The sequence below is a fragment of the Sinohyriopsis cumingii genome, chromosome 18, assembly GCF_028554795.1.
Source record: "Sinohyriopsis cumingii isolate HCF-2022 chromosome 18, ASM2855479v2, whole genome shotgun sequence".
In the NCBI taxonomy this organism is placed as follows: domain Eukaryota; kingdom Metazoa; phylum Mollusca; class Bivalvia; order Unionida; family Unionidae; genus Sinohyriopsis; species Sinohyriopsis cumingii.
This window is the reverse complement of record NC_142978.1, coordinates 35,852,393-35,868,298: the sequence shown is the minus strand read 5'-3', so window position 1 is coordinate 35,868,298 and position 15,906 is coordinate 35,852,393. Positions and strand designations below refer to the sequence as shown.

Below are 15,906 nucleotides of genomic sequence, written 5' to 3'. Positions count from 1 at the left end.
GTTCAAAAAGGGTTTGACTAAAATGTTCCTCTGATTTACAAATCCAAGAAACCAGCGAATCTACAGTTCGACTACCTGTACCATGGGAATTTCTACTGGATATTATTTCAAAGCTCAACATCTGCCTGAAGCAATTGCTGCTATTTTTAATGACCACTTTGGCAAATCCCCAAAGAAAGACCATAATAGTTTACTGACTGAGTACCATAACATTGCTCATCTTAAAATGCATTTGACTCATGGCAGAATAATATCCATTAATTTTTGTCCTGGTTTGTTTTCCGCTTCTCCCATGAAAGACATTTGCAACAATGATAAATTCTACAAGCATTTTTCTTACCCTATGGAACTGAATGAAGGGCTCAATGCATTGTTTGTGTACTTCAACATGGTCGAGTACAATATGGTGGTAAACACAGCCACTCCATTACTTGGATCATTCTTTTCAGATTCCGCTACTTATGAGGTAGATGGAAACAAGAATCACTAATTTATACATCCTCACTATCTTCCTGTTAGTAAATCATAATTTGACAGTGTCAATGTTAGTATAAAAGGAGATCTTGGACAAAAGATTATATTCTTGAAAGGAAGATTAACAGTACAACTACGTTTTCAAAAACGACTATTAAATGTCATAGGTGCTGGCATAGTCAGTTTGTTTGCAGGTGAAAAGGGTGCTAAACAAGTAGATTGCACTATCACAGGAAATTTAAATATTCCAGAGACTGATATTTTCTATAACTGTATGACATTTGTACCAGTAAAAAAGGGTGGTTTGCTAAAAGTGCACGTGCATATTGCACATGACCATGATGATGAGACTAGACAAGGTCTGCCTGTCATAGAGTTATACTGTGTGATTATTGTATTATTAGAAGAACTAAGATGGACCATCATTTTTGCAAATGTGAAAAAATAATCAAAGTGGAACAAAGCTGCAAGATGAAATCGCCCACCATAAGAACAGTGCTGATCATAAAATACAAGTGTTTGTTCGGTCGTCAAATCCTTTTGTCATCTTTCTGCAGCAAGGACTGTTGGTCTTGGTGTGACTGGAATCACGGCCTCATCAACCATTGAAGGTGCACCAACTGGTAATATTGTCACAGCTGTATCGAGAATAACCAATGTCTTTGTTGATGCTAGTAAATTAATTTTGATGCGACTGCATTTTTGAAAAAGCACCTATTCCGAATTGTTAGCTGTCACAAAAAGCTGTCTCAATACAATCAGTAAAGTGAATCTCGTGGCTATTGAGGGTAAAATAATGTGTGTAGCTGAGTTTGAGACTCCGCTGGCATAAATAGAATATCACAGACAATTATGTGCACAAATAAGAAACAGCACAGATTTACACACAAAGTCAAATTAAAAAATCTTCATGTACAAACATGATTTTCGATCAAAACAAACTAGCTGTGCTACTGTTACAGTAATTAATTCACTGGCAGTACCATTATTGATCGGCACCACACTTGTGACAAAGCATGACCTGAGCAGTATCAAATGGCGGGATTTGCCTTTTTTTGAAATCCTTTGTGGACACTGACATCAGTCATACTCTTCCCCCATGACTGGGTCATGTGTATGCAAAAATAAAAGTTATAAGCATGCAACAGTCACATATGGGCAAACTATGTCATAGGGGTTAGAAACAAGGATGGATCTCAGGGACCCAAAGGTGGGCAAAAAAAAAGCCAAAACCTCTATTTTCAAACTAGTAGAATTTTGGCATAAAATCTTTTACTGAAGTTTATAAGAATCCAGACAAAGTAAGACTCAGGGAGTCGTATCAAGATTCAAGGCATGGTTGGAAATGCCCCACATTTGGAGAAAGCCTCACAAGTTTAATAACCAAGATACATTCCACAATGTAAATAATGTAAAATACCAAACTTAGCTAAAGAATAACATATTATGGACAAGAAAAGAGAACAATATAGCAATATTCTTTAGAAATATTTTTTCTAAAATATATCCAAATGATTTTTAAAAAATCTATTTCTCATGTTAGAAAGAGACTGAATCTTCGATTTCTTCAAAATGTATTCTTATCACTTTAAGTTCATTGCATCAATAATTTGTTGTGTTAAATGAAATTATAAATCTTTGACAGGCTGGACTGTAAACAAAGCAACATGCAATGGAACACTGATTTCACTTATGGATCATCACCAATGCCTTATTACTCACTGTGCACTGTCACCAAAATACACACACACAACCACACCATAAGCTCATATTCACAAGAATAAACAATTACCTTTAAATCCCTACCAAAACTGCATAAATATAACTCTTGTATGACCACTAAATTGAGAAAGGAAAAAATACTCTAAAAATAGACTAGGACTACTTTCATGGGTATTGAATGGGAAGAACTACTTGTGACCTGATTTCTTCTGCTACCTGAACAAAATTGGCACTCCTCTGATTGGAGTCACATTTGATTTCACATATAACAACTTTGGTTATATCAATATGCAGTTTTCAGTAAAAGACTTACGATGTTAAGTTAGTTCTTTAAAAATAATGGAGCTGATCTAACATGGAATATGGCCACCATGGCATTAATCTTGAAAATTATCTTGTTACTCCTGAACAGAAAGTTGTAAGAAGACTTCTTATGATATCTAGTTGGTCTTAAATAAATATATTGCTTATTTGATGTCATCTTTAAAATCTTATCACTAATCTTCCTGAATGAAGCATATCAACAGGAGGTATTTTACTAAAGACTTCTAATAATGTCTAGTTTGTCCTACAGGAAAATGGTACCGATCTCATTTCTAGTTGTTGCTAAATGAAAATGGTGTGAATCTGATATCCAGTACAGCTGCCATGGGAGTCATCTTGAAAATATTATTATCATAACTCATCCTGAACAGAAAGTTATACAGACATGGGGTCTTAACTAAAATGCATTTATATTGGCTAAATTATGCAGAGGAAATGGGAGCTGAAGTACTTTTCCCCAAGGATACACTGAGGCAGCTGGGTATTAAACCTGCAACCCTTTCATTAGAAGTCAGATGATCTACCAACTGAGCTATTGTGGCTAGAGGGACAGTTTTAATTTTGTGAAAGCAGGTTCAGAAACACCGATATAAAGCAGAAACCAAATGTACTAAGCAAAAACTAAAATGATGCACTTTGTTATCATCTCTCTTGTGAGAATTATATTCTCTCATCATAATCTAATGGGATATATGGAAACCTCGGATAGGAACTGTCATATTTCGACCAAAACTAAGGAGGGGAGGTATAGCAAGTGTATCTATTGGGCCAGGGGTGTCAAACTCAAATCACGAGGACTAGGACATTGGCCCAAGGGTTACGTCACTGAATCCTTTTTAATACAGTAAAAGCAAACTCGTATAAATGATAGCCAGTTAAAACATTGGAAATATGAAGTACATTCTGTAACAGTTAAATTTATATCAAAAGTGGCTGGCTGTGAAGAAAAAATTTGCATTATTAATTTTTTTAGAAATTCTAGGTGTTCTTGCAGGCCACAGGAAACAACATAACGGGCCATGTGTTTGAGACCTCTATAAGGCACAATATGTTATTGGTTGCTCCAAAGTATTCATAATATTCTGAATTCTCTTTGGTAAGAAACAGATTTAGTCCCGTCAAATACATCAATCATTTTGTTACATTTGGCTTATTAGTTAAACCACAAATGCATGATTACAATATATATATATATATATATATATATATATATATATATATATATATATATATATATATATATATCACATCTGGCAGATGTGGCTTATTTTGAAACCTCTGTGCGTCTTTGTATGCAGATGTGCAAAGGCAGGCACTAATATCATTACCTGGAATGGTGTGTGTGTGTGCATGATCTGGAATTTTAATACTGCTTTAACAATTTTCCAGTCATATTGCTATGATGTCTGCAGTGTGGCAGTTTATAGTGATGTCTAGCACTGGGGCATCATGCTGCAGACATGTAGCATCATGTCCCACCCAGTCACATTATCCTGACATCAGGCCGCCCAGTACTAACACTAATCTCTAAAAGCTGAGTGCCAAGCAATGCAGCTGCAAGTGCCATTTTTGTAATCTTTGGAATTACTCAGCTGGGGTTCAAACCTGCGACCTCCCACATCCAAGGTGGATGCTCTAACCACTTAGGCCTCTGGAGCAATAACCTGGGATTCTTATCTATTTCACAGATCGGAGGATGTGGGTTAAGAAATCTTTGACCTTCTTAAACAGTTTTAATAAAACTAATTTACATGTTCAAAGTAACTAATTAACAGAGTCAACATTTACATGGTTGCTTTGTTTTGGAGGTAATAAAATTTTTAAGTACATTTAAGGTATATGCATCCATTCATCCATCATTCTATAAATTGATCTGTCCATCTACCCATACTGAAACCAGCTGGAATTTTTTAGCTAAAATTGTGATTCATGTACTATTATAGTTATGTATTTTCCACTCAGACTGGTTTTACCACAGTCAAAACTTTAAAATGATTTGTTATTGATCTGTCCTCATCATCAAAGTGAACATGCTGCTCAATTCTGGCCCCTAACTTTTTTAGCTTTGCAACAAATTTGGATTCTTCTTTTCCAATCCAGGCTCTCATGGGATCCCTGATTTGGTATGGGGTGACATGAACAACAATTTTGCAACCTAGATTTTTTAAACGAACTAAAACATCATCATCTGTTATCCAGGCATTACTTCCTCCAATGTGTCCTCCATCAAGCCAGTACATTGCATATATGTTCGATGAGAAACTTTCTAATTCTTCATTTTTGTCTATTTGTTCTAGTTCATATACAAGCTGATTTAGAACAACACACCCTTTACTAAAACCCATTATGGAAATTGGCACCCTTGCTGACATCAAACATGCAGAATTTTCATCAGTTACACATCCTGGCTCTGCATTATTTCTATGGCAACTACCTTCATTTGAAGTGCTTTTGTTTTCATCGTCAAGAGCTAATCTGCATGCATTTGAATAGAGTTTCATCAAATGTCTAAAACCACCAAATTCACTTGAAAATGTTGGTGTACCCTCTTGGTTGCTCTCAACAAAATTGGAGAAGATACTAAAAGTCTGAAGAAACATTTTGGATGGTTTCACTACAAAAATAACTGCATCATTAAAATTCTTCTGTAGAAGTTCTGCTGTGTTCTCAAGATTCCATTCTAGGTAATGGATGTTGTCTCTGTGAGCCTTCATTTTTTCAGGATAATCCTGGAGAAAGAAAATAATATCTTATTATTTTATCATTCATATCAAATCAGTTATATAGATAGGGAACCAAATTTTGGGATTTCATGGTCAACTCAAGCCATGAATTTCCAGACCTAATGAAACATTTTAACAAACATAATTTAAAATCAGTAACTCTAAATCCATAACTCTAATAATCCATTTTTAAAAAAAAGTTACAAATTAAATCGTACAAGAATTCATACAAATTAATGCAGTTTTCTATAGTGTGTAATACTGTAAGTGGGTAAATTTGTGCTTTGTTATAATTTTTTCAATTTCAAATGTTAAGAATTATACATGTTATTATTTCATTATTCTACCATTTTTTATTACAAGAATTGGTTTACTTTCTTAATTTCATGATGCTAATATTTTTATTTTTTTATCAACTGTAAATATTAAGGTCTGTGGAAACTGGTATATATATATATATATATATATATATATATATATATATATATATATACACACACACACACACACATGCACACAAGTACAAGTCACTGTTCATATGCTCTGTGAAGCGTAACAATGCAAACAATGTCCTTTGACTTGACCCCAAGGTCAATTACATTGACATCTTGTGTTCAAAACTCCTTTACAGAGGTGTGGATATGTTGGTGTTCAGATCTCTACCATTTTCATTCAGAATTAATAGAAATACTAAAGAAAGTGTTTTGTTCAAAACTTTAATGCAAAAGTACAAGTGTTAACAAGATTTTCAAACTGGCCACAATGGTGCCATGTTGGAGGTCAAATGGTCGCCATTTCCAGATATTTATGCTAAATTATAAGTGCAAGAGTATTTTAATGAAATCCCATGTTGAAAACAACCATCCATTCGGGAGAAGTAGCCGTGTCAAAATATTCAAGATGGCCATGAAGGTAACTATTCAAGTTTCGGTCAGCCTCATTTTCATATATAGGTCATGAAAGTGTTTGGGTTTTTTTAAATAAAAAAATAAATATGGCAATCTGTTCATGAGAGGAGACTGTTATAAAAATTATAGTATGTTACATAGGCATCATTTCATTTGGGGCCAACAACATATAGTGTGAAATCTTTTTAGTGGAAATGCCATGTTGATATGACCATTCCATAAAAAGAGTAGTGACCGCAAAATTTTCAAGATGGCTACTAGTATAATAAATGAAGTTCTTAAGTTCTGAGGCAAATGCAATAAGGCAAGACCATGGTAGCTGATTTGGGATGATCCAGTGGTAGGATTCAAACCCTCACCCTTTCAGTTGTTGAGTCTGGCACATTTCTCACTGAATCACCACAGCTCCCGCTTCCATCAATCACCCCATACAACTGGCTTGTTCTACATCCCTATGCCAGCAGGGGGTCCATTATGTTGGAGGTCTGATCAGCACCAGTTTTATTCAGACTCAACAAAATGTCACAAGAATTCTTGTCTTTAAACCCTATGCCTATATGACCGTCTTTTCTTCCTAAGTACCTCTGGCAAGATTCTCAAGATGGCTAACATGGTGATCACATTAGGGTCTGATTCCATTTTTGTTCTGGATCATAAACACATTCTATGAAGTCTTCAAGTGAAAATCCCCTGTCTATATGACCATTTGTTAAGAAGTGGTAATAAGAATTTCTTTTAAGATGGCCAACATGGATGACATGTAAATACATTTGACTGGTACCATTTTCATTTATGATTAACTAGACATTATAACTCGTGTAATAAAAACCCCATTACATTATAGCCACCCATTTAGAAAATGTAGGGATACTAACAAGACTTATGACAAAAAGTCTTATTTGACTTTATGCTTAATGTTAGATTGGCAACACTTTCACTGAGGTACAACTAAACATGATTGAAAAGAAAATTGTTTCAGTGAAAACCCATATCACTCGACTATCCATTTAGAAGAATAAGCAATAACATGATTTTCAAGATGATGGATACAGCACATCAGCACCAATCTCTTTTCGGACCAACTAGACATTAGAAGTTTTAGTGAAGAGAGAAGATGTAGAGATATTTACAAGATTTTCAAAAATGGCAAACATGTTAGAGGTCAGAATGACACCATTTTCACAGCAGGAGTGGAAGTCCCGTTCTTTGCTAGTGTGACAGATATACTTCAATATCTTCATCTATCTGCCTGTGAATCTGAGCTATCTCTGAAGAAACAATTTGTCACTGAGAAAATATGTGAGTTGTATCCCTTTTCATTTGGGTTGGGTAGTGGGGAAGGAGAGGAGGTTAACCTGATTCAAAGTAAATATTACATCATGGTCAGTCTATATTTAGGAATTCCAATGCACAAATGTGGAATGTAATAGAGAGTTAGGAAACCATACAATAATTAGATTAAAAATAAATGACAAAAAATATAAATGACAAAAATAAATGACAACATTTCTTAAAAAGAGTGTGATTTATGTACAAAAATGCACATGTCCAAGGTGCAAGAGTGTGAGACTTGACAGGAATGCAGGGGCCATGCAATATTTCAAACTTGTCTGAAAACTCGGGTGAAGTTTCAGTTCATGGGTCACAAAGAATAGTCACATATGGTTTACTAACTGTTTTGCTATGATCAATAATTATTTTAAGTTGGTGATGATTTATTTTATGGAATGGATTAAAGGTAATCTTTTGTTGAACATACATTTGGGAGAGAACAACATAATACATATTTTATGATTTTGATGAATTATGCACATAATAAATTTGGTAATGTAATAACAATGGCAACAACAACAACAACAACAATACGTGTAATAATAATAATAATATTAATATTATTATTATTATTATTTTTCTGTGGATGGTATCTATAAAAAACAATTTTGAAATGTGAACCTGTGTATAGAGATCCTGTGTACCAGGGCCTTTTGCTATGGGTGGCCGCTATTGACAGGTTTTACTGTATTTGTTCAGGAGAATTAGTGATAAGATAATGAAAATGATGCACTGATGGCCATATTAGGTGTTGGCACCATTCTCATTTATGACCAACTACATAATAAATCATTCTATTAAAACCCTTTGTCAATATGACCATAAATTTAAGAGCAGCAAGAACAAGATTTTCAAAAGAACGCATGTGATCGCCATAATGGATGTCAGATTGGCATCATTTTCATTCAGGACCAACTAGATTACATTTTATGTACTTTAGTGAAAACCCCATGATGATATGCAGGCGATGCAATAACAAGATTTACATCCTGAATGTGTGAGGGGCACTGTTTTCATTAGGACTAACTAGATGATTGTTGGTTGGTTGGTTGCCAAAGGTACTTCTGGACAAATTACTGGCTATATCATATTCATGAAATATGAGCTAACCGTCATTTCCAAATCTGGCCCCGGAATTTATCGACCTTGTGATGCTTGTTCTTCTAGTCCAATGCTGTATCAACGGAGCTACCATGGCTAACAGATCTTTGCCTCAATATGTGTTTAAAGTTTTATAGCAATCCTCCCTGTAATTCAGACATCAAAGGGCAGATGAACAGCAAGTTAACGCATAATGCCATTCTGGTCTGTGATCAGGAGAGCAATATTTTTTTACCAACTCAGATTTTTCCTTGTTATAAAGGACCAACATTTAAGCAAATAATGCAAAATGATAAAAGGTACAGGTGTCAATGGTTGAAATGTTTAATTTTCAATATGTCCAAACATTTGTCTTTACATGTTTCTTATACGGTGGGAATGGGGCAATGTACCTAAACAAACAGGATTTAACTGTATCTTTAGAAACTGTTTTATATATTATTATATACGCTTTTAATTAACAACAATTGATCCATTATCAGTCTGAATGGGCTACCTAAGATTGACCAACTCTGAGCCTGCAGTAGGTGGTGGAGTATGCTTGACTGTACATATATTATGAATTCTCCAATTTTATTGGCCAAGTCCCAAATGAAATACTGTCACCAATTTTGCTGCCAAACTTACAATTTTGTTCACAATTTTAAATATGTATCTATTAGGGTTTAATGGCACATCAAATGGTCAAGATGACAGAATTCTGTGAAATGTATATACTACAAGCTACAACCATAAAATCATTAAAATATGATGGCAACATTTTCCATATAAACCATATTGACCTGAAAAAGTAAAGATTTTTTTGTTATTACATCATAATAAAGTTCCACAGATGAATTCACGTAAAAAAAAAAACTCTGAAAAAGTGATGTCAATACATTTGTCAAGAATGTGATCCAATGTCAGTGGACACTGGAAGGTATACACTCTAGTCAATGTTCATTCTTCACGAGGTATGCACAAATCAGAAAGGTATGTTCTATGGGCACAATACCATCTCATCTCTGCAGTCTGTTCTACATGAGGGACATAATTCTCATATGCTGTGTTTGATGTTTCAAAGACTGCTTATGGACTTTTGATTCTATACTTTATATATTATTAAGTCTATAGAGAAAGTGGATTTATAATAATATCTTCAGTCAACATATGGAATTGCCAATTTGGAAACAGGTGATAGCAAGGCAGATTTGGCTGCTTTATGTACCCTTTTTTGATCCTTAATACCAAAAGACTAGACAGCCAACAATACAGGTGCTTTTTCCAGATTGTATGAATAAATCATGTTTCTGTATGATCTGGGATATTGATGAGATGTCAAATTTAAGCTCTTACATGACTTTCAATGTGGAAGGGGAATCCAAAAAGAGGTTTCAATGTAGTTCAAAGAATGAAAGTATAGGTTTAATTTCTGCAGCAAAAATGGAGGACTTATCTGGTAACATACTCAAGATGGTACCATTGGGTGTTGCAATGGCAGCTCCAACCTGTTCTGTATATTTGATTTAATAATATCTAAATTAATATATACTTATTTCAATTTAATTGTTTGTCAGTTTTAAAAATTTTATTACATGATATTGTAATGTAAATTTATTCACTAGAGATGATACTTTTTTTAGAAAATAGTTCGACCTTGACTGTTAGTTTATAAACACCAGGTGTTGATCTAAATCCTAAACATGTTTCAGAATTTGTAGCAACCTTTGTAAACAAGTTCTATTTTATTTTAAAATGATTGGTTGTTTCCAAGGTCATGATGGAACCTTTTCTTTAAGATATAAACAATTTTTAAAAAAAATTTTTATTTCTTAAGAGTAAAACTGATTGGTTTTCGTTGGGTAAACATGAGCTGATACAAGTACTTCTATAAACTTCTAGAAGATGATCACATGACCCTTGTTTATGTTTTAGAAAGCCCATATAACCCATGTTTTGGAGAAATAATCAGTAGAAGTTGGGCTGTTAAATTGTTAGTTATACGTTGTGCTGTTTGGAATTATTTCAAATTACTTGGTTTGGAGTTATTTCAAAGTACATGGATTCAAAAGGATTAATTCTGTTACTTTTCTGGAAAATATGTGCTCTTGTAAAATTGTGGGACAAGAAGTTTTTTATAAAAATTTATTCACCTATCAGAAAATGGAGTGATAATTCTTATTTCTACAAGGAACTGTAGACTTCAACACTACAGATTGTAGCATACATAGTCTTCCATCTTGGATTCTTCGTCGGGATTCAAACGTGAATTCAGAAGAACATTTTGTTATTAGGACTACTAAAGTTTTATTCTCCGATTATTTTTGGATCATTTTTGGATTTGATTCTATAAAACCGTAAGTTCATATTTTTTTTCATTTTTACAGAATTTTTCCTGAGAAATAAATTATTGTACTTTTTAAAAGCTTTTTGTTTTCACTCGTCTTACTGTTTATTCGAGCCTAAACAAGTGACATAAGAAACCTTTTCTTCATCTCTTGAACTGTCTTTATACAGGGACATTTGACCTCTGATTTAATTGAATTTACTCTGTAAACAAGAGAATTTGCTGATGACTTTGAACCGGCAACGATTAAATATTTTTAGGCGATGGGGTTTGATAACAGAGATGGCGATTTTGGAGCAGAATTTCGCAGTATTGGCAGGACTGATATGGCAGCTTCCAGATGAGGATGAATTTGTATGCCAAAAAGTGGAATAAAATTTGTTTCTTAACATACAAGAGTTGGTATTTGGGTCTAAAGTCTATGTCACATGCAGCACCAGGTGTCTTAGAGAATAGTTTGGTAATATAATGAAGAGCTAACTTTGTCTCGTATAAAATGATGATTAATTCACTTAAGGGGAAGTTCCAAATGTTCCATGACAAAGTCCGTGAATGTGTATCAGACCAATATCTCCAAGTAAAATTTAAAAGCTATCTGTTGACAATACAGTAGCCATAGTCAAGTTTATATCTTACTAAAGGCCCGCATCTCCAGACTAAGGCCTCAATCTGTTTGCCACGACTCGTATCAACACCAGGGCTTTATGACATTCGTTCCGGAGTTATCTAAAATGTGGAATGAAATTTAGTTTATGGTGAAAAACATAACCCTTAAAAGTTGCTCTTCTCTGCAATATAAATAAGAGAACCATCATGATAAAGTTTTGGGTCTTCATGTACTCTGTAAAATTTGCAGAAGTTAAAATTATAAAGTGAAAATAAAGTTAAAATATCATAACTTGTTCTCGTCCAACTTCTGACTCTCTTTAGGATATCTACATTTCACATTCAGTAGTATATGTACACTTTAACAAAAGAAATCTCTGACATATAATGAATGGACAGTTCCTGGATAAAGGTATTCATTTTGATGTTGAAAAGGGTGACTGACAATATGCTGCCCTGTGGGTGGGGGGATACTAAGCAAAAGAATATGTATGCAGGGGGAGGGGGTTAGAAAATAGTACACCATGCAACAAGGGCAATGGGGAACCAAAATGGCTGATATTTTGCATTCAATAATAATGATAATACACATTACTGAATAAATGGAATAATTTTGAGCAAAAATGTTGTGTTTTTAACATTTTCATAGCAAACAATAACACGCACCCAGGTTTAAAAATTCTTGGATCTGCATACGCCAAAGTTGAAAGGAAAAGGGTATTTAGTGACATATTATTTCTGCTAAATTAATCTTTTACCTGGTGATAATCCTATCAAACCCAACACCTACCATTAAAAAATCTAATAATTTATTTGTTAAATACTGAATATGATCAACCAAACTTTTTCTAGGCCAACTTTGCTATAGGCTAACTCCAGAATGGGGTGTCTATAACGGTCATGACTTCTAAATTAAATTTGTATGGGCCGAATATGTAATGGGCCTACTCCAGAATGGGGTGGCCGTGACAGTCATGATTCCTAAATTAAATTTTATGTTCCACAGATCTAATGGTACAAAACCAGAATGGGATGGCTGTGACAGTCATGATTTCTAAATTAAATTGGTCCACAGATCTAATGGTACAAAACCATGACTGTGATAGTCATGATTTCTAAATTAAATAAGTATGGACTGAATATGAAATGAGCCAGTTACAAATCTGAACAAGTATGTTATGGGCTGTGAGGTCCAGTCACAATTTGATTTATGTTGAAAGTCTTTATACTGTATATTACACATTATATATACTCGTAATACTAAATAAAACTTCATACGAGAAAACTACACTGGGGCTATGTTAAATTCATGATTTAATTTAATATCATTCATATAAATTTTGTGAATCCTTTGGATCGCTTATTAATTATCATAACAAATTATGTTTGCAAAAACAGTATTAACTACAAAATAAAACATGTACAGCACATGTATTCCATTATTTTTCATTATTATATAATGCTTTACATATCTCCAAATCCACCTGGCATTTGGTCTGAATCAACCATCCATTCAACGTAAAATTTCATTATCAGTTTGATTTGTTATTATTTTTATTTTTTATAACTATGAATCTCAGTGGATGAGAAAATATAGGCTACTAACATTCTAAAAATTATCTGACAGTGACAGAAGGTCAGCTCCAGGCTCTAGTCCTACTACGTACGACATCGACCCTGATATTTATGTCTTTAAGTAGTCCCAAAACATAAAAATCTGGTTCGATGTCTTACAATGTATGACTACTCCAGAGTCCAAGTTCTACATTCAGTCCTACATGTAGGACCTTGACGCTGATATATATGTTGTGGGCTTCAGCACTAAAACAAAACCAACATGTGCCATGCCTTACATTGTAGGACTATAACCCTATGTGCCTTATGAGCTAGACCAACAAGTTGTTCTCCACTTTTTTTATTTGTTTGATTCCGCCGCCAGTCAAACAAATAAAAAAAGGTGGAGAACAACTTGTTGGTCTACTTTTTGAGCGTGATAAACTAGAGTGAGCGTATTTTCTGTTTGGGTTGTCATCTAGTCATACAATGTAAAACGTTTCCCCTGATATTCATGATTAGGTCCTCTATGTTTCCTCTAAACACAAATCAGATGAAACGTCTTACATCGTATATGTAGGACCAAGTTGTCGTCTAGCCATTCATTTAATTTGATGTAGTTAGATACAACCTTTGTGTTGTGTTACCATGCAAAACGTAACAAATGAATAAGATCAATTTATTGTATAATTTCAATACTAAAACTGTGTCGTTTTATATAATTTAACAATGAACTGGTCGAACTTAACCCATTCTTTTATAGATCTAGGCCTAACCTGAACATCCCCACCAAAGAAAAGCAGGTGGTGCTTGGCCGTATTTATAGACCCACAGACGATGACATCATTCTGTTTGGTGTCTGACCCTTGTACACTTGGAAATCGACGACACTTATTTGATGAAAGTACCCCTGCCATGGTAAAAATAAGGCCTGTCCCTAAGAAATTTCTTACAACTGTCAACAACATAGACAATAGTTCACCGTCGACCGGTTGGGCGACAACTTGCAATAATGCATCAATTTGGAATCTAGCGCTCTTACGCCCTTTTTTCACAAATTGTGTCACCGTGTATATCTGTGAAATTTGGCTGTATAGAGTGATAATAACAGTCCCTATAAACTAGAAAACTTTCGAAATATTCTTTTGATTCTAAAATTGCTATATAAATAGCATACATGGGTCATGCAAGAATCATAGGCACTTGATTCATTGGGAAACCAATGATGACACACTCCCAATTAACTGGGAGTATGTCATCATTGGTTTTGCCCATGAATCAAGTGCCTGTGGCAAGAATGTAGAAAATGCTTTATAACTGTGAAATATGTTTCTAATGACTGATAATAGCAATATCTATATACGTTTCCTATCATTACAACAATCCCTATAATGCTACCTATCATTACAATGTCCTTTTCAGTCCTACATGATTGAAAATAATTAATGCCACTGAACAGATAAATAAAGGAAAATAAAGAGATGCACACAATTTATGTTTAAAATATTCTTTTTAGGTCTAAATTCCTAGAAGTGGCATGCAGACATCATTCAATAATGTGTAGTAATATTCATATCTGTGAAACTTAAGTCAACAGGGAGAGAGTAATGGTCCCTTACCTACCTTTAAACTTTTAGGAACTAATGTTTTAAATCTATGGTCATAAATTATATTGTAAAACATAACAAATTGCTGCAACAGTTTTATGAATTCAATCCAAAATAATCTTGAAAAAGTTCTATTAATGTCAAAATGAATGAAGAGTTTCATCTAAATTTCAAATCCACAAACAGTCCTAATGTGTCACAATGGTGTTGTACAGAACTCCTTTGAATAATCCACAAACAGTCCTAATGTGTCAGAATGGTGTTGTACAGAACTCCTTTGAACAATCCACAAACAGTCTTATTGTGTCAAAATGGTGTTGTACAGAACTCCTTTGAATAATCCACAAACAGTAATAATGTGTCACAATGGTGTTGTACAGAACTCCTGTTAATAATCCACAGTCTCAATGTGTCACAATGGTGTTGTACAGAACTCCTGTTAATAATCCACAGTCTCAATGTGTCACAATGGTGTTGTACAGAACTCCTGTTAATAATCCACAGTCTCAATGTGTCAATCTAAAGACCAATGAGCACTTTCTATTTCTGCTGAGTAATCCAAATGAATGTCTCCTCTTAAATAACATCTAAATACAACTTAAAACTATGTCTGCAGACTTGATGATGTAACAAGAACACAAGAAATAAGAATGATAGAATTGTCCAGTCCAAGGTACTTATATACAGGTAAAAGGCTTAAACACATAATGTCACTTCTCATACATGACAAATTGCAAATCTCCAAAATTGCAAAACAACTCGTGTCTAATCCAACCAATAGAAAGTAACTTAATTCTTCTAAGAACCCACCTGATCAACCTGTCCAATGAAAAACAGTCTGAAACATGTGAACATATTTACTGATAATTACTAATAATTTTGTTATTAATAACTATAAACATGTATATAAGCATCTATTAATAGATCATATGCACTTTTATGTTCTTAATAACTTAAAATAAAACCTATGCATGTACTTAATTTCAGCTTAGAATATATATATATATATATATATATATATATATATATATATATATATATATATATATATATATATATATATAAAACACTGAATTCTGATAATTCTCTTAAAGCATCATTTAACAGCCAGGAGTAGCCTTCGTAACTATGAAATATGCCACTGTTAATCAATTAGATTTTCCTCAGTGACTGTCTATTTTGCAAACTTGAACATGTTCTGCTTCAGACTTTTCCAGGAACATACTCAG

General features: G+C 33.8%; 1 protein-coding gene across 2 annotated transcripts; it reads right to left on the bottom strand.

Annotated features, from left to right (window-relative positions):
* Positions 1 to 751: 751 nt before the first annotated feature.
* On the bottom strand, positions 752 to 14,188 carry LOC149776395 (mitochondrial protein C2orf69 homolog). 2 transcript variants are annotated; one of them, XM_089940767.1, is made up of 2 exons: positions 13,847 to 14,188; positions 752 to 5,249 (listed from the first exon to the last, which is right to left on the bottom strand). In XM_089940767.1, the coding sequence occupies exons 1-2, from the start codon at positions 14,036 to 14,038 to the stop codon at positions 4,479 to 4,481; spliced, it is 963 nt and encodes a 320-aa protein (XP_089796893.1). In that variant the 5' UTR covers positions 14,039 to 14,188; the 3' UTR covers positions 752 to 4,478. The 2 variants fall into 2 exon arrangements, with proteins under 2 accessions (XP_089796893.1, XP_089796894.1); XM_089940768.1 differs by lacking the exon at positions 13,847 to 14,188 and adding an exon at positions 8,594 to 8,727.
* Between the last annotated feature and the right edge of the window lie 1,718 nt (positions 14,189 to 15,906).